Below are 23263 nucleotides of genomic sequence, written 5' to 3' on the forward strand. Positions count from 1 at the left end.
AAAATGTTGCAGTTTTGAAGTGAAAATCTCACTTTAAAAGTTAATATTCTGTAAGCTCATACCCAAATAATGTTGACTCATCCTATACTGGTATTGGTGGCCAAAGCATGAATTTTAGAAAAAACACCCCACCTCAAACTTGTATCTCAAACAGACCATTTAAAAAATGCTTGCTATTTTCTCATAGAGGATGATGTCATCCTCCTGAGGAGGATAAACTGGCCAATCAGCAGTCTTTATTTTTATTTAACTAGACAAGTCAGTTAAGAACACATTCTTATTTACAATGATGGCCTAGGAACAGTGGGCTAACTGCCTTCTTCAGGGGCAGAACAACTCATTTTTACCTTGTCAGCTCAGGGATTCGATCTAGCAACCTTTCAGTTACTAGCCCAACGCTCTAACCACTGGGTTACCTGGTCTACCTGCAATAATATTTTTAATGACTGGTATACGCCCACACCATTCTGTTGTTGGGACACACACACACACACGGACACACACACACTTCATTACAACACAGAAAAGTATCAGAGCACAAGGTGAGACCCAGATGCAGACACAGGAGGCAGATGGTTGGAGTCTTAGATGTTTATTGATCCAAAAAGGGGTAGGCAAGAGAATGGTCGTGGACAGGCAAAAGGTCAAAACCAGTTCAGAGTCCAGGAGGTAAAGAGTGGCAAGCGGCTCGAGGTCAAGGCAGAAGGCAGGTGGGTAAAGAGTCCAGAAACAGGCAAGGGTCAAAACCGGGAGAACTAGCAAAAAGAGAATAGAGAGGGCCTCCCGGGTGGCGCAGTGGTCTAAAGGCACTGCATTGCAGTGCTAGCTGTGCCACCAGAGACTCTGGGTTCGAGCCCAGGCTCTGTCGCAGCCGGCCGCGAGGTCCATGGGGCGACGCACAATTGGCCTTGCGTCGTCCGGGTTAGGGAGGGTTTGGCCGGTAGGGATATCCTTGTCTCATTGCGCACTAGTGACTCCTGTGGCGGGCCTGGAGCAGTGCATGCTGACCAGGTCGCTAGGTGTACAGTGTTTCCTCCGACACATTGGTGTGGCTGCGCATCCGGATTGGATGAGGGCTGTGTTTATGAAGCAGCGGCTTGGTTGGGTTGTGTTTCGGAGGACGCATGGCTCTCGACCTTCGTCTCTCCCGAGCCCGTACGGGAGTTGTAGTGATGAGACAAGACAGTAACTACTAACAATTGGATACCACAAAAAAGGGGGTAAAAAAAAGAGAATAGAGAAGGCTTGGACATATAAGACAAACTGGCACAGAGAGACAGGAAACACAGGGATAAATACACTGGCACAGAGAGACAGGAAACACAGGGATAAATACACTGGGGTAAACAAGCAACACCTGGAGGGGATGGAGACAAACACACGGACAGGTGAAACTGATCAGGGTGTGACAGAAAAGCTGCTCTTTAATAATAATAATAATAAAAAAATTGGAAGGAAAATTATTTCACTCATATTGTAATTAATTATAAGTCATATTTCATAGAAATCTGGAAACACTGGACAGTTACTTTAAAGGTCGACTTTGGACAAAACCACAAATATAATATATAATATATATATATATATAATATAGTTATATCAGGTCATTTAATGCTTAAAAACAAAATTAAAACATGAATGAGATATTTGGCTACAGAAGTGAGATTTCTTACCAATCTCTACAGTTTCTGTGAAAAACAAATCCTGTGAAATGACCTCAACACTGTCACGTTCCTGACCTATTTATGTTAGTTGTTATGTGTGTTAGTTGGTCAGGACGTGAGGTTGGGTGGGCATTCTATGTTTTCTGTTTCTGTGTTGGTTTTGGGTTACCTGGTATGGCTCTTAATTAGAGGCAGGTGTTTGGCGTTCCTCTAATTAAGAGTCATATTTAGGTAGGCGTTGTCACAGTGTTCGTTGTGGGTGATTGTCTCCTGTGTCAGTATGTATGTTCGTACCACACTGGACTGTAGCGTTTGTTTGTTTCGTTTCGATGTCGTCTGTTTCCTGTACGTAAGTTTATGTTTAGTTATGTAAGTTTATGTTCAGGTTTCGTCAACGTCGTTTTCTTGTTTTGTAGTTTGAAAGTGTTTTGTTTCGTTTCGTGTGGCCATCGTATTTTTAATAAAGATGGCTTATTTCCCAACTGCTGCGTTTTGGTCTGAAGATCCTTCTCTCCTCACCTCATCCGAGGATGAGGAGAGCACAAGCCGTTACAGAATCACCCACCACGCTAAGACCAAGCGGCAAGGGAAAATTAAACGGAGTAAGGGACAGGAGAGAAAGGAGCAATGGACATGGGATGATGTTTTGGACGGAAAGGGTTGCTACACTTGGGAGGAGATCCTGGCTGGGAGGGATCGCCTCCCATGGGAACAGGTGGAGGCACTGAGGAGAGCAGAGGCTACCGGAGAGAGGAACCGGAGCTATGAGGGAACGCGTCTGGCACGGAAGCCGAAAAAGCCCGTAAGTAATTCCCAAAAATTTCTTGGGGGGGGGCTAGGAGGTAGTGGGCCAAGGGCAGGTAGGAGACCTGCGCCCACTTCCCAGGCTTACCGTGGAGAGCGGGAGTACGGGCAGGCGCCGTGTTACGCAGTAGAGCGCACGGTGTCTCCTGTACGAGTGCATAGCCCAGTGCGGGTTATTCCACCTCCCCGCACTGGTAGGGCTAGATTGAGTATTGAGCCAGGTGTCATGAGGCCGGCTCAACGCGTCTGGTCTCCAGTGCGTCTCCTCGGGCCGGCATTCATGGCACCGGCCTTACGCATGGTTTCCCCGGTTCGCCTACATAGGCCGGTGCGGGTTATTCCACCTCCCCGCACTGGTCGGGCGACCGGGAGCATTCAACCAGGTAAGGTTGGGCGGGTTCAATGCTCAAGAGTGCCAGTACGCCTCCACGGTCCGGTATTTCCGGCACCACCTCCCCGCCCCAGCCTAGTACCTACAGTGTCTACACTACGCACTAGGCTACCAGTGCGTATCCTGAGCCCTGTTCCTCCTCCACGCACTCTCCCTGTAGTGCGTGTATCTAGCCCGGTGCCTCCAGTTCCGGCACCACGCACTAAGCCACCTGTGCGTCTCCAGAGCCCTGAACACACTGTATCTTCTCCCCCTACTAATCCTGATGTGCTTGTCCTCAGCCCGGTGTCACCAGTGCCGGTACCTCGCATCAGGGATAGAGTAGGCTTTGAGAGTACAGTGTGCCCTGTCCCTGCTCCCCGCACTAGTAGGAAGGTGCTTGTCATTAGCACGGTGCCTCCAGTTCCGGCACCACGCACCAGGTCTACAGTGCACCGTATCCGGCCAGAGCCATCCGTCTCCCCAGCGCCATCTGAGCCATCCGTCTCCCCAGCGCCATCTGAGCCATCCGTCTCCCCAGCGCCATCTGAGCCATCCGTCTCCCCAGCGCCATCTGAGCCATCCGTCTCCCCAGCGCCATCTGAGCCATCCGTCTCCCCAGCGCCGTCTGAGCCATCCGTCTGCCATGAGCCTGCAAAGCCGCCCGTCTGCCATGAGCCTGCAAAGCCGCCCGTCTGCCATGAGCCTACAGAGCCGTCAGCCAGACAGGAGCCGCTAGTGCCGTCAGCCAGACAGGAGCCGCTAGAGCCGTCAGCCAGACAGGATCTGCCAGAGCCGCCAACCAGACAGGATCTGCCAGAGCCGCCAACCAGACAGGATCTGCCAGAGCCGCCAACCAGACAGGATCTGCCAGAGCCGCCAACCAGACAGGATCTGCCAGAGCCGCCAACCAGACAGGATCTGCCAGAGCCGTCAGAGAGCCATGAGCAGCCAGAGCCGTCAGAGCGCCATGAGCAGCCAGAGCCGTCAGAGCGCCATGAGCGTCGAGAGCCGTCAGCCTGCCATGAGCGTCGAGAGCCGTCAGCCTGCCATGAGCGTCGAGAGCCGTCAGCCTGCCATGAGCGTCGAGAGCCGTCAGCCAGCCATGAGCGTCGAGATTCGTCAGTCAGCCATGAGCTGCCCTTCAGCCTGAAAAGGCTAGATACCCAGAACTGCCCATCAGTCCAGAGCTGTCTCTCTGTCCGGAGCTGCCTTTCAGTCCGGAGTTGCCCCTCTATCCTGATCTCCCTCTCTATCTTCATCTACCTCTATATTCTTATCTATCCCTCTGTCTTGATTTATCTCTCTGTCCCGGTGTTGTCCTTATTAGGTAGATTATTAAGAGGATTTTGTGGGGGGAAAAAGAGGGTGGACATTCTTGGAGGGAGGAAGCTAGGATGGATTATGGTGGGGTGGGAACCGCGCCCGGAGCCTGAGCCACCACCGTGGTTAGATGCCCACCCAGACCCTCCCCTAGACTTTGTGCTGGTGCGTCCGGAGTTCGCACCTTGTGGGGGGGGTAATGTCACGTTCCTGACCTATTTATGTTAGTTGTTATGTGTGTTAGTTGGTCAGGACGTGAGGTTGGGTGGGCATTCTATGTTTTCTGTTTCTGTGTTGGTTTTGGGTTACCTGGTATGGCTCTTAATTAGAGGCAGGTGTTTGGCGTTCCTCTAATTAAGAGTCATATTTAGGTAGGCGTTGTCACAGTGTTCGTTGTGGGTGATTGTCTCCTGTGTCAGTATGTATGTTCGTACCACACTGGACTGTAGCGTTTGTTTGTTTCGTTTCGTTTCGATGTCGTCTGTTTCCTGTACGTAAGTTTATGTTTAGTTATTTAAGTTTATGTTCAGGTTTCGTCAACGTCGTTTTCTTGTTTTGTAGTTTGAAAGTGTTTTGTTTCGTTTCGTGTGGCCATCGTATTTTTAATAAAGATGGCTTATTTCCCAACTGCTGCGTTTTGGTCTGAAGATCCTTCTCTCCTCACCTCATCCGAGGATGAGGAGAGCACAAGCCGTTACAAACACATACTGGAGGAGTTACTGGCTAGCTACAAGTGGCTAGCTTAGCTAATCAACTAGCTACCGCAGTCGCGAGCACATGACCAGAATGACAAATCGATGAACCACCAAAAGCGAGACGGAAAAGCTGCTTTTAACATACCTAATTTAAAAAAAAATGTTTTAAATTATAAATGTATGTTTGAAAATTGAGAAAGGAGGAGTTCAACTGTTTTTTGTGCCCAAAGTCAACCTTTAAAGCTAATTTCCTACATTTTGCCATTGCTTATGAAGTGTTCATATGCTACCTGCAGGGCCCTAACAAAACAAAAAAAACATTTAAAGTAATTATTGGGGGGGGGGGGGGGGGGGGGGGGGGAATTGACCTGTTCTGAACATTGGAGTTGCATCATGCAGCCTTAGAAATCTCTAGCCACTTTAATAATAAAAAAAATGAATGTAATAAATGTATCACTAGTCACTTTAAACAATGTCACTTTATATAATGTTTACATACCCTACATTACATCTCATATGTATATACTGTACTCTATACCATCTACTGCATCTTGCCAATGCCGTTCGGCCATCACTCATCCATATATTAATATGTACATATTCTTATTCATTCCTTTACACTTGTTTGTATGAGGTAGTTGTTGTGAAATTGTTAGGAATTGTTAGATATTACTACACGGTCGGAACTAGAAGCACAAGCATTTCGCTACACTCGCATTTACATCTGCTAACCATGTGTATGTGACCAATAACATTTGATTTGATTTAGAATGTATTAGAAATCAAAACATACAGCTTAAGGTTTGTATCACAACTAAAGTTGCATAAATAATTAAGGATATAAGAGGACCTGTTTCAAATAATCACTTTGTTAACTGTGCTCAATACAGAATAGCTGCACGTGCGCACTCCCTCTGAAATCGGTTGGGAAAAATATATTTTATATTTTATTCAGCTATATTCAGTTGCTATATTCACTCTTACTATAACATTATATAAAATAATGCCATGGGAATTATAAGCAAACCATGTCTGCTAAATGAACTAGTGTAGCCTACAGCCATATTGCATAGCCAGATCATGGCCTAACATAAGGACAACTCAGAATATGCTATTCTGTTCTTCTGAAATAGGCAACATTTTCTTCATATCATAATTTTCTTTAGACCTGCCTAAAATAAATAGATTGATTGTAATGTGTAGGCTATATTAAATGGATTTGTTGAGAGTTTTTTTTATGTAGATGTTCCAAAGGTCTGCATCAGTGGCTTGTAGGCTGTGTGGAAGCCTATGTACGCTAAATGTGTTTATGTTAATTAACGGTCAATTACCGTGAGACCGACAGTTATTTGCATGACACTTACCTTCTGACACAATTTCATGATCTCTCCTGCCCTACTTATTAGGAGCTCAAATAGAATTGGTTTGATCCCACCTCACAAATTTAAGTGCTCTGTGTTGTTGGTGCTGGAATGGGAAGGGGACAAGATGTTTTGCATGTAACCAATAAAGTTTTCAAGATCTATAACTTTCAAATACAAAACGCAGCATCATATGATGCAAAATGCATCATACCGGCTGTATTTCGAAAGTTATATATCTTGAAAACTTGATTTTTTTTTTTTTATTTATTTTTTTTTTATCCCGTTTTCTCCCCAATTTTCGTGGTATCCAATCGCTAGTAATTACTACCTTGTCTCATCGCTACAACTCCCGTACGGGCTCGGGAGAGACGAAGGTCGAAAGCCATGCGTCCTCCGAAGCACAACCCAACCAGCCGTACTGCTTCTTAACACAGCGCGCCTCCAACCCGGAAGCCAGCCGCACCAATGTGTCGGAGGAAACACCGTGTACCTGGCCCCCTTGGCTGGCGCGCACTGCGCCCGGCCCGCCACAGGAGTCGCTGGAGCGCGATGAGACAAGGATATCCCTACCGGCCAAACCCTCCCTACCCCGGACGACGCTATGCCAATTGTGCGTCGCCCCACGGACCTCCCGGTCGCGGCCGGCTGCGACAGAGCCTGGGCGCGAACCCAGAGACTCTGGGAAAACTTGATTTCTAACATGCAAAACATTTTGGGACTGAATCAACAATGGACTAAAGAAACAAATACCAAAAGTTAGTTTTGGGTGGAGTTTTCCTTTAATTCATCTGTTCGTGCCACAGATTTTGTTGGGTATAGTTGATACAGTCCATCACCACCATTGACTGAATGATTAGCTATGTAGACCATTTAACAATGTTGTTATATAATCAGTTACTTCGCTTCTGTACACCAATACTGACCTGCAATTAAACACAAAGTATTTAGCTAGATAAAAACAATATTTGTTATTCTATATTCTGCTATTCTGTACAATAATATATCTTGATATCTTGAAATGTTCTAACCTGACACGCCACCTAGTGGTGACCAAACAGAATGTTTAATTACCAATAATTCATTGGTAAACAGGGAGTGTACGTTGAAAATGCTACAACAGAGGAACCTGCAGGTAAACACACTGATAAAAGCATATGGATTGGTATTTTATGAACTTAAAATGAGGGGTGGTTAGATTTACTCTAAATATTTAAGTTAGTATTCAGTCATTCAACCTGGTCAATCAGAGGGAGTAGGTTTTGACTTTCTAGCTAACGTTAGCTAACGTTACCTACACCGTTAACGTTAATGCATTCCTGATGAGACAACCGCATTTCCATGTCATTTGAATGTAGCTAGTGCTGGTGGTAACGTTACAACACCTAGCTGTCCACACTCAGCATTATTTGTCCGTTGTTTCTAAATGCTTAAAAAGGTAGCTAGTGACCAAATATACTAGCTAAAGTTTGTGAAATAATAACTACAGACAGTAGCTTCTAGTCGTCTAGCCAAAGCAAATTTGCAGACTTGCTGGGATTTCCCTTCGTTGTGGTTACCAATAGTCACCTTGACGCTTAACTTTAGCTAGCTAGCTAGCTAACATTAGCTATTACATTTGCTCAGATTTAACGCTGCTGCAGTCAGAGAAACATCATGGTAAGTATCGTATACTATCTAAATCAAGATAAGAGTAATTTATCACAAGTCTCCTAATACATTCTTGGTCATTCTGCAAGATCAACCCTCTTGAGATGTAATAGTGCTCAGTATAGGTTGTTGAGAGCAAACGTTAGCCAATTCCCCACAACAAAATAGAGTCTAGTTAAAGCTTACAGTTTATAACTATTCAAGTGCCAGTCACCCCCATTGACTGCAGTGAAATTTGTTTTAAAACCCCTAACCTGGGTGGGTATAATTTATGGAACGTTCTAACAGGAATCTGTAACAAAAACTTCGTAAATAACAAGGTTGTCAACAAACAACGCATACATATGTCATTACGTTTTTCATTCACCACGTTTATTCCGAAAAATGTCTGTCCTCGCTCTGGTAGCCTATGGACAACCTGTCTAGGATCAGCGTGGCGCTAGCGGCACTCCCCCCCCCCCCCCACTGAAAAACCAGTGCCGCGAAATTCAAAAAAAATATTTTTTTAAAATATTTAACTTTCACACATTAAAGTCCAATACAGCTAATGAAAGACACAGATCTTATGAATCCAGTCAACATTTCCGATTTTTAAAATGTTTTACAGGGAAGACACAATATGTAAAGATGTACATCTATTACCTAAAAACACATTAGCATATTCCACCATCTTTTATTTGTCCACCAACACCAGTAGCCATCACCAATTCGGCTAAACTAAGATATTTATAGCCCCTAACCAACAAAAAAACTCATTAGATGACAGTCTGATAACATATTTATGGTATGGGATAGGTTTTGTTAGAAAAAAGTGCATATTTCAGGTATATGGCATAGTTTACAATTGCACCCACCATCACAAATGGACTAGAATAATTACAATGAGCAACGTGTTTACCTAACTACTAATCATCAAACATTTCGTAAAAATACACAGCATACACGAATCGAAAGACACAGATCCTGTGAATACAGACAATATTTCAGATTTTCTAAGTGTCTTACAGCGAAAACACAATAAATCGTTATATTAGCTTAGCACATAGCAATTAGCAGCCCAGCATTGATTCTAGCCAAAGTGAGCGATAAAAGTCAACATCGCCAAAAGATATTAATTTTTTCACTAACCTTCTCAGAATTCTTCCGATGACACTCCTGTAACATCACATTACAACATGCATATACAGTTTGATCGAAAATGTTTATATTTAGCCACCAAAATCATGGTTAGACAATGTGAAATGTAGACAAGCTGGTAAAGAAAACGTCCTTGCGCCACTTAGACAGTGATCTACTCTTATACATAAATACTCATAAACGTGACTAAAAAATATAGGGTGGACAGGGATTGATAGACAATTTAATTCTTAATACAATTGCGTTATTACATTTTTTAATTTATCCTTACTTTTCAATACAGTTTGCGCCAAGCGAAGCTACGTCAAAAAACATGGCGTCCTAAGCCACTAAAATGTTTCGACAGAAACACGATTTATCATAATAAAAATGTCCTACCTTGAGCTGTTCTTCCATCAGTATCTTGGGCAAAGGATCCTTTCTTGGGAGAAATCGTCTTTTGGTGGAAAGCTGTCCTCTTGCCATGTGGAAATGTCAACTACGTTCGGGATGAACTGAAAAGCGTTTCCAACTTTTCACATCGTTGCAAAAATAAATGTCCCAAAATCGCACTAAACGGATATAAATTGCTATAAAACGCTTTAAATTAACTACTTTGTGATGTTTGTAACTCCTATAACGAGTGAAAAGATGACCGGAGAAATATAACAGGCTAAACTAATGCTTGGAACAGGAGAGGGTCGGTGTCTTCCACGCGCGTTACGCAGCAAGAAAAGACTTGCTAGCTAAAGGTTTTTTTCATTTGTAGGGCCTGTGAACGAGCAATCGAGCCCGTTGGAATCGTCATCACGTAAAGGCATCCAGGGGAAGACGTAAGAAGTGTCCGTATAGTCATAGCAACGACAGAGCCCTTTTAAATGACTTCAGAAAAGTGGCCAACGTTTCTCAAATCTGACTCCATGTCAGGGAAATTGCTGTAGAATGGGCTCTGTTCCACTTAGAGACAAAATTTCAACTCCTATAGAAACTATAGACTGTTTTCTATCCAATAATAATAATAATATGCATATTGTACGATCAAGGATTTTGTGGGAAGCCGTTTAAAAAATTAGCCACATTAGCATAAATAGTCTAAACAGCGCCCCCATCCCCAACAGGTTATTAAGAATAAGCTATGTGGTGAGTTGATGCCTATTCGACAGCTAGTTAGCAAGGTGATTTTATCGAGCTACTTTGTATGCGTTGTTTGGCCATCTTGTATTTTACTAAGTTTTTGGAAAGTTCCACAAATTAAACCCACCCCCTATCCTATGTGTTCCTAATCGATACAGGCTAAACAGAAGAAAGGACAGAAGAGTAAGTCCCTCTGATGTTGTTATTTACCCATTTAAATCCTGCACAATACAACTTGAATGCAGCTCACAGATTCATTCAATATGATGTTTTTGTACTCCAGGTTCAATTGATGACATGTTAGGAGACCTGTTGGGAGATGATGGTATGTAATTACATCCCTACAACAGATCTGTGACCATTCAAACTGACAAATCATTAGTATAATATACTGTACGTACACACTGTGTAGTGATGGTAAAGTTTTCCTGTTTATTTGTACAGATTTCCCAGTGAAGGCCAAAGTTCCGGCCCGTGAAGCAGGCAGACTAGGACCTCCTCTACCATCACGCAGTGGAAAACGGTGAGTTAACTGGGACTGAAACAATTTACTGCCAGATCAGAGAGTAGTCTCAACTCTTTCTTTCGTGACTATTTAGATAGAGGATACTGTCAGTCTGCTTGCTAATTCTATGCGTTTTGGTTCTCCAGCTCACTATTGGGCGACGACGACTTCTTCAGCAAACTGGCTGAAGAAGCGGAAAAAGATGAGGTGAGTTGGCAGGTCATACATTAAGTATGGCAGAGAGGCAGTTGACTATGTTTTCCTTCATATACATCTTTTATATTCACTTCCAATCCAGGGCTCTGATGTTTCTGAGGCTGATCCCACAGCCTTACTGGAGAGCATGAAGGTAATGATCCCTTGTTCTAATGACAAATCCCCAGGGAGTAAGACTCCAGGCTTTATGTGTGAACCCCAGCTGTGTCTGTTCTATCCTTACATAGGACATAGATGATATGGACGCTGATCTCTTTAGATCAAAGAAAAAGCCCAGTTCAGCCCCAGCTCAGAGTAAAGGCTCCGGCATTGGAGGACCTACGAAAAATCCTCCTAAATCAGGAAACAAGTTAAAAGGAGGAGAAATCTCAGATGAGCTACACATTGAGGAGAAGAAGCCAAGTTCTGCTCCTGCATCGACAGCACGTGGCTACCAGAGGTTCAGTTTCACTGGTGAGCTGACTATCCTGTCTGGGTCTTTGGCTAGTCTGGCTACACCATTGGTTATCAATGACCAGGGCCACCAAATTAGTATTAATACAATGCGAATATACATAATTGTACATTATTTCTCCCTATTGCTGCATTGCTTCAGATGATGATGACGTTCTTGCCCCAACAACTGACACAAAAGGTACCAAAGCTAACAGTTGGACCCATGTATAGACCAAAAAATACCAACTGTAAAATCTATTAGTGGCCCTAAGTGTAGAGTTCTTAACACCATAAAGCATATAAATATCAAAACAGTATCCCCAGCTCTGGTATCATATCTGTTGTCTACAGACTTTGATGACCCTTTGGCTGACCTGTTAGATGATCTACCCATAGAAAACAAAAATGAGCCAAAAATCACCAAAAAAGCTCCTACAGAGAAATCAGTGCTGCCCCCAGACTCCCCTATCATAAAGAAAAAAGAAACAGGTTGGTGAACTTGTGTTTTATTTGTGAATTTATACATTTATAATTTATACATGCCCAAAAGAAGAGAGCCAGAATGTATCAAATGCATATATTTCTCCTGTAGCCTCACCAGCTCCAGTTGCAAAAAAGCGGGACGAGCTTATGTTTGATGATGATGAGGATGACCTAATGGATGCATTGGGGTTTGGGGAGAGTCCCAAAGAGAGCCCTAAGAAGAATGAGACCGTGCTCATACCAAAGAATGAGAGGTAGGGTCTCAAATGCCTCAGTCAACATCATAAGTTCCAACCAAGGCTATTACAAAACCTATGGACTATGATAAACCCAACAAAAAGACCATTTGAAATGCACCCTCCCTGTTCCTCTGCGCTGACTGTCTCTAGCAGCAGTGAGCCCCCTCAAAGAGCACGCACCAGGCTAGATGAGATTCTGGGGCGTGGGACGTCCCCTCGCCTTCTGGAGCGCCCTCCAACAGGGGAGAGGAAGGACCCTCCGCAGCAGCAGCAGGAAAAGCAGAAGCATCATCAGGAGACCCCCACTACTAAAGGTAGCTAACACTCCATGTTTTTGTATTTAAAGTGTGATATAGTATTCTTGAATTAAATGAGAGTTGTTGTTTCCCTTTGTCAGACCCCTTCCTAGAAGAAGACCTGACGTTTGGTTCCTATCAACCTACACTGGTCACTACACCTGAGGGACGACACTCACGCAGACAGTCGGTCAGGTAAGTCAGAGCTCTAGCAGAAGCCCTCAGTTTGTTTTGGTCAAAGCCTGGATCAATGCTTAGTTGGGTCAATAAAAAGTCCATCATATTTAGATATAATCTGAGTTCCTGAAGCTTATTTATGTCAGCTACTGGACCAGAGTGTATGACAAAGGAAATGGCCACCATCTAAGATTAGCCACTCCTTTTCAGATTCTCCACTGAGGACAACAGTGCCTCTTCTCCTGAGAAGAAACCCAAACCCATCACCCCCACCACGCTCACCCCTACCTTTCCCCGGCCTGCTGCAGACTGGCTGGGGCTCTCACAGGATGATGATGAGCAGGAGGAAGAGCCCCCGCCTGTACCAGAACCCTTGAAGACCCCCTCTTCATCAGTGGGAAGCAAACCCTCCTCGTCTGGCAACCGCATTCCACAGCCATCGACAGAGACTCCAAACACCTCCTTCAAATCCCCCAAACCAGTAGGACCCAGTGTAGAGGTCTCTGGAAGCCAAAAGGACGAAGAGGATTGGCTATCAGGGGCATTGAGCAGGAAGAAGACTCAATCATCCACACAGTCAGAGGAAAAGAGGACAACCCAGGAAGACTTTCTGGGGTTTGGAGACGAGGTAGATCTGGAGTCGTTTCTCAGGTAAGGCTAGGACTAGGGTACTCCACAGTGAAGGCTGGGTCATACTACCACAGTTCTAGAGAAACACCTACATTAGAAGCGACTGCTAACATCTCAGTATGTTGACATTGATTGTCTGTTACTTCCTCAGCAAACGTGGTTCTTCACCAGCTTCCAGGAGGAAAGATGCATCCACCCCCAACAAGGAACCAGGGTATGATCAACCTTAATCTAAATAGCTGTGATGTGTAATATCTACCACTGCAATATTGCCCCAGTGAGCCAAATAAGTTCTGGTGCTTTTGGACATTGAGGTCAGGATTATGTTCCTTCTCTTCAAGAGATTCTCCTCTGCCCAGGGAGCCCTCCCATAGACAGCCCAGCCCTACTGCTCACTCTACCCCAGTGAGAGAGGACCAGTTCAGGCCTGGTATGTTACTCACTCCCGTCTTAGAGGACCCAGCTAACCATGTCTATTTTCCCTCCACGTTGTGCTATTCAACTTCTACCTCATGGGAAGCATCTTTTATAACAAACTGTTTTGTTTTTCCAAGCCAAGTCTCTTTCTAGTCATTTGGCTGACCCAGAGCCTACTAGAATGTCTACCCCTATCCCAACTGACCCTCCTGAGCAGACACAGGAAACCAATCACACATTCATTAGTGACCCAGCTGAGCCAATAGGGACAAAGAGTCATGCCCAGCCCCGACCAGCTCATTCCACTGCCGAAGTAACCGAGCCTATCAGGCAGAATTCACACACAGACCACACCCCTCACTCACCTAAGACCCGTACTGAGCTTGTCACACATCCACAACCCACAGTCATGTCAAAGGCACACATCAGCTCTCCCCTCCCCACAGATACCAGTCGAGCAGTCCACTCATCTCCTCCACAATCCCCCACAATAGTCATCCAACATCCACCCACCAAACCTCAGCCTTTCCCTTCCTCTCAACTAGTCTCCCCCTTTTTATCCACAGCTGTGTCTGCTAGAGTAGGCTTCTATCCTGACCAGACCCCAGACCCCTCTCCCCTGCCAACCTCTGCTACCATTAGCTTCCCCCTGCCCCAGCAATACCATCCACCAGCCCTGCAGGATCACACGGAGCCAGGATGGCCAAGTCAAGCAGAGCTGTCCTGTAACTACCCTGCCCAGCCATGGCAGTCTATGTCTGGCCCCATGCCCCATGCTATGATGCCTGGCTCTATGCGGTGTAGGTACTCTTAGGGAAACATAGGGATAGCTTATGGACAGTAGTCATTTGAATAACTTTCCAACTGTATTCGTATTTCTAATAGTTATGCCTCTAGTTTCTTATCAATCACTGGCATTGATGATGGGCAGATTGTCCTGATTGACACATACTGTTCTTGGTTTCCCAGTGCCACAGCAAAGCCAGATGCAGAACACTGCACCTGTTGTCCAACCACAGGTATGTAGAGGCCTTTCTATTTTTCGTTTATATGCCCTAAAATCATCCATAATGACATATGTTTGGAAACCATAAGTCACTTATTTAACTCTTCCTCTCTTTTAAACAGGTGTCTCTTTCAGCCAACAGTTTGCAACAACTCTTACTACAACAGCAGCAGGTGACACAAATCTTCAATTACCTTTTCATTTGATGGAAACACTTCGCATTTCATTCGTTTTACTAATGTGAACACAGATACCTCAGGTTTTATCAGATGTTCCATTTTGAGAGTCTTCGGTAACTTGACTTTGGTATCCGTCTCTGACCGTAGTTGGAGTCCCAGCTGCTGGGGTTAGGGGGAGCTGCGGATGTAGCTGGGCTGCAGAGACAGAAGAGAGAGACTGAGAAGCAGAATGGACATCTAGCTTTACAGGCCCGCATCATCAAACTGGAGGGACAGGTATCTATCAACTGTCTTTTTGACAGTGCCCTTCCTCTTTCTGCCACTTCCATAAACAACATTCAGCTCTGACTACCTCGTCTTCTCTTCCAGGTGAGATCTCTACAGCAGGAGCTAGACCAGAACCAGATGTTGCTGGAGAGTGTTCAGCAGAGACACAAGCAGGACACTGAGCTCATGGAGAACACACACAGGTATGACAGGAGCTCAGAGACCTATAGAGGTCCTGCCACCACCACAGATTGAATCACTACCTCTTTACCCAAAAGAGTGTGTGTGCATCCACCAGGGCTCGTGTGAAGCTGCTTGACGATTCCGCGGCACAGCGAGAAGCACGGGCACGACAGGAATGCGAGGACCTAGCAGAGCGCCTAGCCACCGTCACACGTATAGCTGAACAGGAGCGTATGGAGCTGCAGGCAAAGCACCAGCGCAGACTGGCCCAAACCCAGCAGGACAGAGACCGAGAGGTGGAGCGACTCAGAGACCTACAGAGGTAGGGGGCTGCAAGATACCACATTAGAGAACAAGAGATTGTGGCCATGCCTGTATTTTCTCCCTAAAGCTCAGCTATTTTCACTGCTTGTGGATAAATAATGTATGTTATCTTTATATTTCCATAATGTTCCTTAAAATTTTCTGTGTCACGGTTTCCTTCCTCTAGGAAGTCTATTTTAGAGATGAAGAAAGACCATGAGGATCAGGTCCAGAGGCTGAAGAGATTGAAGGATGAGGAGATTGATGCTGTGACCAGTGCCACATCACAAACCAGGTCACACATGCATTTCTACTCGATACTCATTTTTAACCATACTCTGCTTAATATCCGACCTTTGCATAAGAATTATACAGAGGACATGCTACATGTAACCAAACTCGTAACTTACTACAAGTTGACATCATATAGCCTCTCTCATTCTGTGTATTGGTGTTGTAGGTCCCTGACAGTGGTGATTGAGCAGATGGAGCATTTCTCCCACAGGCTGGGGGACCTTTCGTCTCGGGTGGAGAGCACCCATGAGAACACAGCCCAGGGGCTGGAGCAGGGGGCACGGCAGAGAGACGAACAGCTCCGAGGTATCATACCACTACTCAGTTTTATGAAAAGAAAACAAGGATTTTCACAAAACAGTAGTTTCTATTTATTTTCCCTTCAGTCAGTGAGAATGTCATGACGTTATGTGAAAGTCAGCTTGTCTACTCGTTTCAGTGATGCAGGACCGTCTGGGCCAGCAGCAGAGGGCCATGGCAGAGGAGAGAACAAGGCTCAAAGAAGTCATCGCCAAGATGGACACCCAGCTGGCTGAGCAGCAGAGGCAACTAGAGAAGGTCAGGAGTCACTCAGAGGTTAGGTCTTTGTTGACTGTGCTTCTATGACAGGTCGTCATTGTAAATACGATTCTTAATTGACTTACTTGTATAAATAAAGGTAAAATAAAAATGTTGCCATGTCACCCTGGGAAAAAATGGGATTGGAAAGAAAAACGTGTCGAGTGACTTCATTTGAGGTCTTGTGTGTCACAGGGCTCCAGTTGGTGGCACCACACCCCTAAAAAAAATGAATTGGCAGCTTCACAATAGTATACATTTGAGGCACCATCTTATAAAATCATTCACAATGCTTTATTATCATATATGCAGTCACTTTAACTATACATTCATGTACATACTACCTCGACTGGGCTGACCAACCAGTGCTCCCACACATTGGCTAACCGGGCTATGTGCATTGTTTCCCGCCACCCACCACCCCCTTTTACACTACTGCTACTCTGCTCATCATATATGCATAGTCACTTTAACCATATCTACATGTACATACTACCTCAATCAGCCTGACTAACCAGTATCTGTATGTAGCCTCGCTACTTTTATAGCCTTTCTTTACTTACCTATTGTTCACCTAATACATTTTTTTGCACTATTGGTTAGAGCCTGTTTTATTGACAATTACATGAAGTTGATGCAAAGAGTCAATATTTGCAGTGTTGACCCTTCTTTTTCAAGACCTCTGCAATCTGCCCTGGCATGCTGTCAATTAACTTCTGGGCCACATCCTGACTGATGGCAGCCCATTCTTGCATAATCAATGCTTGGAGTTTGTGGGTTTTTGTTTGTTCACCCACCTCTTGTGGATTGAAGTTCTCAATGGGATTAAGTTCTGGGGAGTTTCCTGGCCATGGACCCAAAATATCAATGTTTTGTTCCCCGAGCCACCACTTTTGTCTCATTGCAAGGTGCTCCATCATGCTGGAAAAGGCATTGTTCATCACCAAACTGTTCCTGGATGGTTGGGAGAAGTTGCTCTCGGAGGATGTGTTGGTACCATTCTTTATTCATGGCTGTGTTCTTAAGCAAAATTGTGAGTGAGCCCACTCCCTTGGCTGAGAAGCAACCCCACACATGGTCTCAGGATGCTTTACTGTTGGCATGACACAGGACTGATGGTAGCGCTCACCTTGTCTTCTCCTGACAAGCTTTTTTCCGGATGCCCCAAACAATCGGAAAGGGGATTCATCAGAGAAAATGACTTTACCCCCCCCCAGTCCTCAGCAGTGCAATCCCTGTACCTTTTGCAGAATATCAGTCTGTCCCTGATGTTTTTCCTGGAGAGAAGTGGCTTCTTTGCTGCCCTTGACACCAGGCCATCCTCCAAAAGTCTTCGCCTCACTGTGCATGCAGATGCACTCACACCTGCCTGCTGCCATTCCCGAGCAAGCTCTGTACTGGTGGTGCCCCGATCCCGCAGCTGAATCAACTTTAGGAGACGGTCCTTGCGCTTGCTGGACTTTCTTGGGCACCCTGAAGCCGCCTTCACAACAATTGAACCGCTCTCCTTGAAGTTCTTGATGATCCGATAAATGGTTGATTTAGGTGCAATCTTACTGGCAGCAATATCCTTTCCTGTGAAGCCCTTTTTGTGCAAAGCAATGATGACAGCACGTGTTTCCTTGCAGGTAACCATGTTTGACAGAGGAAGAACAATGATTCCAAGCACCACCCTCCATTTGAAGCTTCCAGTATGTTATTTGAACTCAATCAGCATGACAGTGATCTCCAGCCTCGCCAACACTCACACCTGTGCTAATGAGAGAATCACTGGCATGTCAGCTGGTCCTTTTGTGGCAGGGCTGAAATCCAGTGGAAATGTTTGTGGGGGATTCCATTCATTTTCAAGGCAAAAAGGGACTTTGCAATTAATCTGATCACTTTTCATAACATTCTGGGGTATATGCAAATTGCCATCACAAACTGAGGCAGCAGACTTCGTGAAAATTAATATTTGGCCACGACTGTACACCTGTTTTCTGCACATTTGACAAATGAACTTTGATTAAGTGTAACAGACATGTTATTCAATACATACGGTACATCTAACATGTCCAAGCAGGAATGCATGATTCAAATTGTTTTTTATATGCAACCTAATCCAGTGATTCATTAATTTTTGGTTCAAAAATAGGGCTCCAGACATTTCAGCATATAGGCATGAATGTACCTTCATCTTTGTGAGCTAATATATAGACATAATTCAATTGGCGCTAATTCACCCGAGGAAATGGAAACACAACACATTAGCTAGACCTAAATAAACACCTATTGCGAGAAGCATACATTCATCTATCAGTAAATGTAACATTCTAAAAGATTTGGCCGATGCGCAATTTCAGAGCCATATCAGATCCTGTGTAAAACAGTGCGCTTTGAGCTCAATAATGATCGTTAAGAAATGTGTACTACACCTACAGAAAGCAGAAACCCTTCCATTTTTAACATGGTTAACTAGCTTGCTTTTAAAGTTATTTTCCCCGCAAATGCATGAGGCTCGCTCATTACAGCATCCGGACCCATTAAAACAGGCAGGTACAGTGGCACAGCAGACACATTTATGAGGATAATGCACTTCACTGTTGAACAAAAATATGTTTTGATTGAGGTAACCAGGTAGAATGTACAGCTTGCACCAGTGCCACCAATAAGATGTACTTGCACAGCCAAGTCAAAAGGGTCACAATTATATTCACAGAGAGGTTTGGTCTTAATTTGCATAAATGGTTAGCTTTTCCTTCCATTTCCCCAGAATGTTAAATATGATTGTGTTGTAGGAGCGCTGGAGAGTGAATGCAGAGCAGGCTAAGGCCGACTCATCTCAGAGAGGCCTGGACGAGGAGAGACGCTCTCTAACTCAGCACATTAGCATGGAGAGAGAGGAGCTGGAGAGGGCAAAAGTAAGACAGATACTGAGAGAGAAGTGGTTTAAAGATGTCTGCCAGATCCCTACTCAAGTGTTTCCCAACCATGGTCCTCAGTACCCCTTACAGTACACCGGATTCAACTAATCAAGCCCTGAATGAGGTGTACTCTTTGGGGGTACTGGAGGACCAGGGTTGGGAAACACTGACTTAGGAGACCCCTACTCCCCTCCATGTCTAGAGTGCCCTGTTGGAGGAGCAGCAGCAGGTAATGCAGCGCTGTGCAGAGGAGAGGAGGAAGCTGGCGGCTGAGTGGACCCAGTTCCACACCCAGGAGAAGCAGAGGCAGGACCGGGCAGAGCGGGAGGCCAGCCGGGCACTGGAGAGGGACGCCCACAGAGAGGGCTCCATCATCAGCATGGCACAGGTACTGCAGACTAGGATAGGACAAGAGGCTTGTATGTCTAGCATTGTTGCATGCAAACTGCCAGCGTTTTAACATGTTCAGGCAATGGAGTGAACTTAACCCAATCGTCATTACATTTCACTCACTTGATCTCAACCAATTGAGATTTGCAGAGCTTTGAAACAGGCTGTCTTCTGTAATCACCAGGAACAGGTGGACCTGAAGCTGCGTGCTGGGGAGCTAAAGCAGCATGAGGCAGCTGTAGCACGGGAGAGGGAGGCTCTGGAGAGACAGAGGGAGGAACTGGACAAGGAAAAGGAGAGGCTGAGTGGTACAGGCCTGCAGCTGAAGACACGTGCCCAGGAGGTAGAGGCCTTCAGCAAGGTCTGGACCGCAATTAGCTAGCTATTGGGTTGACAGTAATGTATATAAATCATTGGTTGTTGTATGCGATAGTGGAGGTAGCACAATGTGACTGGGCACCCTGCGTCGGTATTTGCAGCTGGCATCAGAAAAATATATTGAGGGGGAGAAGGCCCTACAGGAGTCCAGACATGTAGAGACTGAGCACCAGACCAGGCTGAGGAGCATCCACTCCCAGATGGAGAGACTGAGACAGCAGGAGCAGCACCTCCATCAGGTCAATAAGTGGGGGGTATACCAGCCAATCTCCCACCACACATCTGGAATGGTTCCAGTCAGTCCTCCTATAGCACCTTTGAATTGTGTACAAATCATATCCAGACTCATGGAAATGTTAGTGGTATATCAACTAACCATTTCCCCTTCTGCAGGAGAGAAGGAAGATGACTGAGCAGCTTAGAGAAATGGAGAGACTCAAGCACAGCCTTCCAATCACTCCTTTCCCTCAATCTATGGACCCTATATTCACAGGTGGGCTGAGCCTTTTACAAAACAAATATTTTTTCACTGAGTTAACACAGAACAGCATATTTTACAATATTGTAAATACTGCAGAATTCAGACCAGTGTTGGCAGTACCTCAGATGGCCTCCACTAAGGCTGTTCGCCAGCCCTCGCCCCAGTTTTCTAGTCCGGATTCTACAGAGCTCCAGGCCAGATTGGCCTTGCTCAGGCACACAGCAGAGAAGGTAACTAATGCATTACTAATCAAATTGAGTGCTTACAATCAGTTTAAAGTTGGACAGTGTGAGCCAATTTCAGAGGGCCAAAACAGTTTACAACAGAAGTCAGCTTAGAAAATTACCCTAGATGTTCTAGTAAAGATGGACCAAGCAGAATAGTTTCAAAATCTTTATTGTCGATCAATGTACTTGTTTTATCTTCTTAGGATCGTGACTTTCTGCAGGACGAGCAGTTCTTCCTGGACGCACTCAAGAAAGCACCTTACAATTCAGCCTTTCACACAGATTAACAATGGGCCTTAGAGCCCTGTGACTTTCTGGTTTTAAGTACACCATTAAACTTGACATTCTTTAATGTTTGCATTGAACTTGTTTCTTTTAGTCAGGCACTGATCGTTCATTTGGTCATTTCAGTTCTTGAGTCCTGTCCTTGGCACGTCTTTGACCCCATTACCTAAAATGAAAAACATCTAGTAAGCCAAGGAAGGGCTCCAGCAGTCAACTGTTACCTTATAAAACCAGAAAGTCAGTATATATGGAGCTCCCATCAAGCCTCAGGGGTTTCTATAAGTCAACACTGCTGTTCAGACAGGGATAACATGTTTCATCACAGGCTTGTTACCCTCTTCACATCTGCACCACCATTACTAATATCATTTAATTATCAGCCATAAGACTAATTCAGTTCATGTAGTAGTTACCTGATCTGATTCCAATGGCATTACTTGCTGTATTTTCAGGGGTTCACATCCAGGTTGGTAGACCTGTAGAGAAATTACATTAATTTGGTTCAATGCTACAATTGCCAAAAGCATGGTGACTTTCAGGGCTGTGAATTTCTCAGAGCAGCTTTATCAGGCGTCAGTTATCGCATCAGACGGCACTTCCTATGCAGCAATTTCATCTCGGAAACCACTGTCGCCATTATATCCACAGTAAAGTAAACCTAAAACCTTGCTGAGCACTTACCAATCAACTGTCCTCTTGACTCTCCGGCACTATAAACATTTGAAATATTAATACGTGTTCATCATGGTAATACTTTAATGAATCATTATCCCACAATATGAATCTCCCATCAAGTCTCAGGGGTTTCTATAGGTCAACACTGTTGTTCAGACAGGGATAACTTGTTTCATCACAGACTTGTTACTACACCCTCCACAGATTTAACACCATTACATAGCAATCTGACCGTCACTTAATGGCCAAAGTAACAGTTACCTGCTCTCACAGGAGTAACTTCATTGGAACATTTTCATGGGATCACACCCAGGTTGGCAGACCTGTAAAGAAATTACCATGTTTGGTTCACATTACCACAACAGTCAAAAACATCACATTCAGAGCTGTGCATTTCTCAGAGCATCTTCAGTGCAAAGTAAACTAATCAATGTCTCCATTTGAGTCACAAGAGACCATAGACGTTCTAGCTAAGTACTCACCAAGCAACTCTCCCTTCACCCTCTGAGGCCACACTACAAGAAAGGGTGTAATTAGTCCATTACTGCACGACTTCAATTGATGATCTTGCTATGCAACATGGCTACATATAACCTTAAACTACGCCACACAAGTCACTCAACTGACTACTGCTAAAACGTACCCATTTAAATCATATGAGTCTTCCATCAAGCCTCAGGGGTTTCAGTAAGTCAACACTGTTGTTCAGACAGGGATAACTTGTTTCATCACAGGCTTGTTAATTAAGCTAGGAGACACTTCAGACCTGTTCAAATCTGACTGTCATCAAACTGCCCAATTTTGAACTGGTCAAACGTAATCATGGAGATTGTTTCACCTCTTGACTGGCCACAGCTCATAGGACTTCTGACGTCCATCCACGTAGTTAAGATGGGAGTCCGTTCAAACGGTTCTGAAAGGTGCAGATAAAGATCAGAGGGATACATAGTTGACCACATGCAATAAGATACAATATAGAGTGTAAACAATGTTTCCGCGCTAGTAAATTAATCATAAGTGTGCCGCAAATGTTGACGCAGACCACCACGTTCCCACACCTCAGGCGACCTGTTCCACAGTGATTACTAAACAAAATCCGAACACTACCTAAAACCCGTTAAGTGATAAGGAAAATCAGGTAACATATGTTCGAACCTGATCTACAGAAACGCCAGGGTTCTAGAATGTTATTTAAACAGGCCAGGCCTAGACTTTTGGTTAGGAAGTTAGCTAACGTTAGCTTGCCATGTGGCTAGCAGTTAGCGAACTAGCTACTTCTGCACATGGCTAACAGTTGTAACTTACAATTTACACTCATGGTGGCTGGTCGACACTGGAGTTCGTAGAGTGTCTTTGAAGCATTTTGCTATGAGTTGATGCAGATAGTTACACCCCCCCCCCCAAAAAAAGCGACCGCCACATAGCCTCCGCACAACATTACGTTCAAAAGACTGAAAATGTGCTCTTGGTAGGTATTTATACATTTCAACACGTCATACCCCCCATGTGACCAATCTTGGACCAGTAGGGAGTGGGTTTGAATTTCCCAGAGCAGACCTCAAGTGGCGCACATATCAGGAAGGTTACTCACTCAGCGGTTGGGTTGGGTGACTTAATTT

The 23263-nt window shown here is 44.8% G+C and overlaps 1 protein-coding gene, 1 long non-coding RNA gene and 3 other non-coding genes across 20 annotated transcripts; 1 reads left to right on the top strand and 4 right to left on the bottom strand.

The window, feature by feature from the left end:
* The first annotated feature begins 6800 nt into the window (after positions 1-6800).
* On the top strand, positions 6801-21036 carry LOC129833288 (fas-binding factor 1 homolog). 16 transcript variants are annotated; one of them, XM_055897769.1, is made up of 31 exons: positions 6801-6975; positions 10276-10300; positions 10401-10442; positions 10562-10640; positions 10769-10829; positions 10921-10971; positions 11066-11291; positions 11434-11472; positions 11625-11762; positions 11866-12010; positions 12146-12309; positions 12393-12486; positions 12679-13119; positions 13250-13312; positions 13440-13528; positions 14082-14315; positions 14485-14534; positions 14644-14694; positions 14848-14976; positions 15070-15170; positions 15266-15472; positions 15641-15748; positions 15914-16053; positions 16187-16323; positions 19083-19205; positions 19411-19596; positions 19783-19959; positions 20078-20272; positions 20370-20469; positions 20554-20687; positions 20888-21036. In XM_055897769.1, the coding sequence occupies exons 3-31, from the start codon at positions 10415-10417 to the stop codon at positions 20969-20971; spliced, it is 3774 nt and encodes a 1257-aa protein (XP_055753744.1). In that variant the 5' UTR covers positions 6801-6975; positions 10276-10300; positions 10401-10414; the 3' UTR covers positions 20972-21036. The 16 variants fall into 16 exon arrangements, with proteins under 16 accessions (XP_055753744.1, XP_055753742.1, XP_055753738.1 ...); XM_055897767.1 differs by lacking the exon at positions 6801-6975 and adding an exon at positions 7024-7352 and having other exon boundaries at positions 15959-16053; XM_055897763.1 differs by lacking the exon at positions 6801-6975 and adding an exon at positions 7025-7352 and having other exon boundaries at positions 13458-13528.
* LOC129833292 (uncharacterized) lies at positions 20838-23099 on the bottom strand. The gene is made up of 7 exons (XR_008756058.1): positions 22950-23099; positions 22483-22557; positions 22127-22159; positions 21906-21967; positions 21651-21679; positions 21383-21445; positions 20838-21135 (listed from the first exon to the last, which is right to left on the bottom strand). It is a non-coding gene; the product is annotated as an uncharacterized LOC129833292 (long non-coding RNA).
* LOC129834057 (small nucleolar RNA SNORD49) lies at positions 21520-21592 on the bottom strand. The gene has a single exon (XR_008756185.1). It is a non-coding gene; the product is annotated as a small nucleolar RNA SNORD49 (small nucleolar RNA).
* Positions 21760-21831, bottom strand: LOC129834055 (small nucleolar RNA R38). The gene has a single exon (XR_008756183.1). It is a non-coding gene; the product is annotated as a small nucleolar RNA R38 (small nucleolar RNA).
* LOC129834056 (small nucleolar RNA R38) lies at positions 22313-22384 on the bottom strand. The gene has a single exon (XR_008756184.1). It is a non-coding gene; the product is annotated as a small nucleolar RNA R38 (small nucleolar RNA).
* Positions 23100-23263: the final 164 nt, after the last annotated feature.

The sequence above is a fragment of the Salvelinus fontinalis genome, chromosome 34 (genome assembly GCF_029448725.1).
Source record: "Salvelinus fontinalis isolate EN_2023a chromosome 34, ASM2944872v1, whole genome shotgun sequence".
NCBI classification, from domain to species: domain Eukaryota; kingdom Metazoa; phylum Chordata; class Actinopteri; order Salmoniformes; family Salmonidae; genus Salvelinus; species Salvelinus fontinalis.

Excerpts from the sequence above, each read along its gene's own strand:
- LOC129833288 (XM_055897760.1), top strand. The coding sequence starts at position 7,329 with ATGCTACAACAGAGGAACCTGCAG. Across the intron at positions 11,473-11,624 it reads CCCAACAACTGACACAAAAG|ACTTTGATGACCCTTTGGCT; the intron begins GTACCAAAGCTA and ends TGTTGTCTACAG. Across the intron at positions 16,324-19,082 it reads AGGTCAGGAGTCACTCAGAG|GAGCGCTGGAGAGTGAATGC; the intron begins GTTAGGTCTTTG and ends ATTGTGTTGTAG.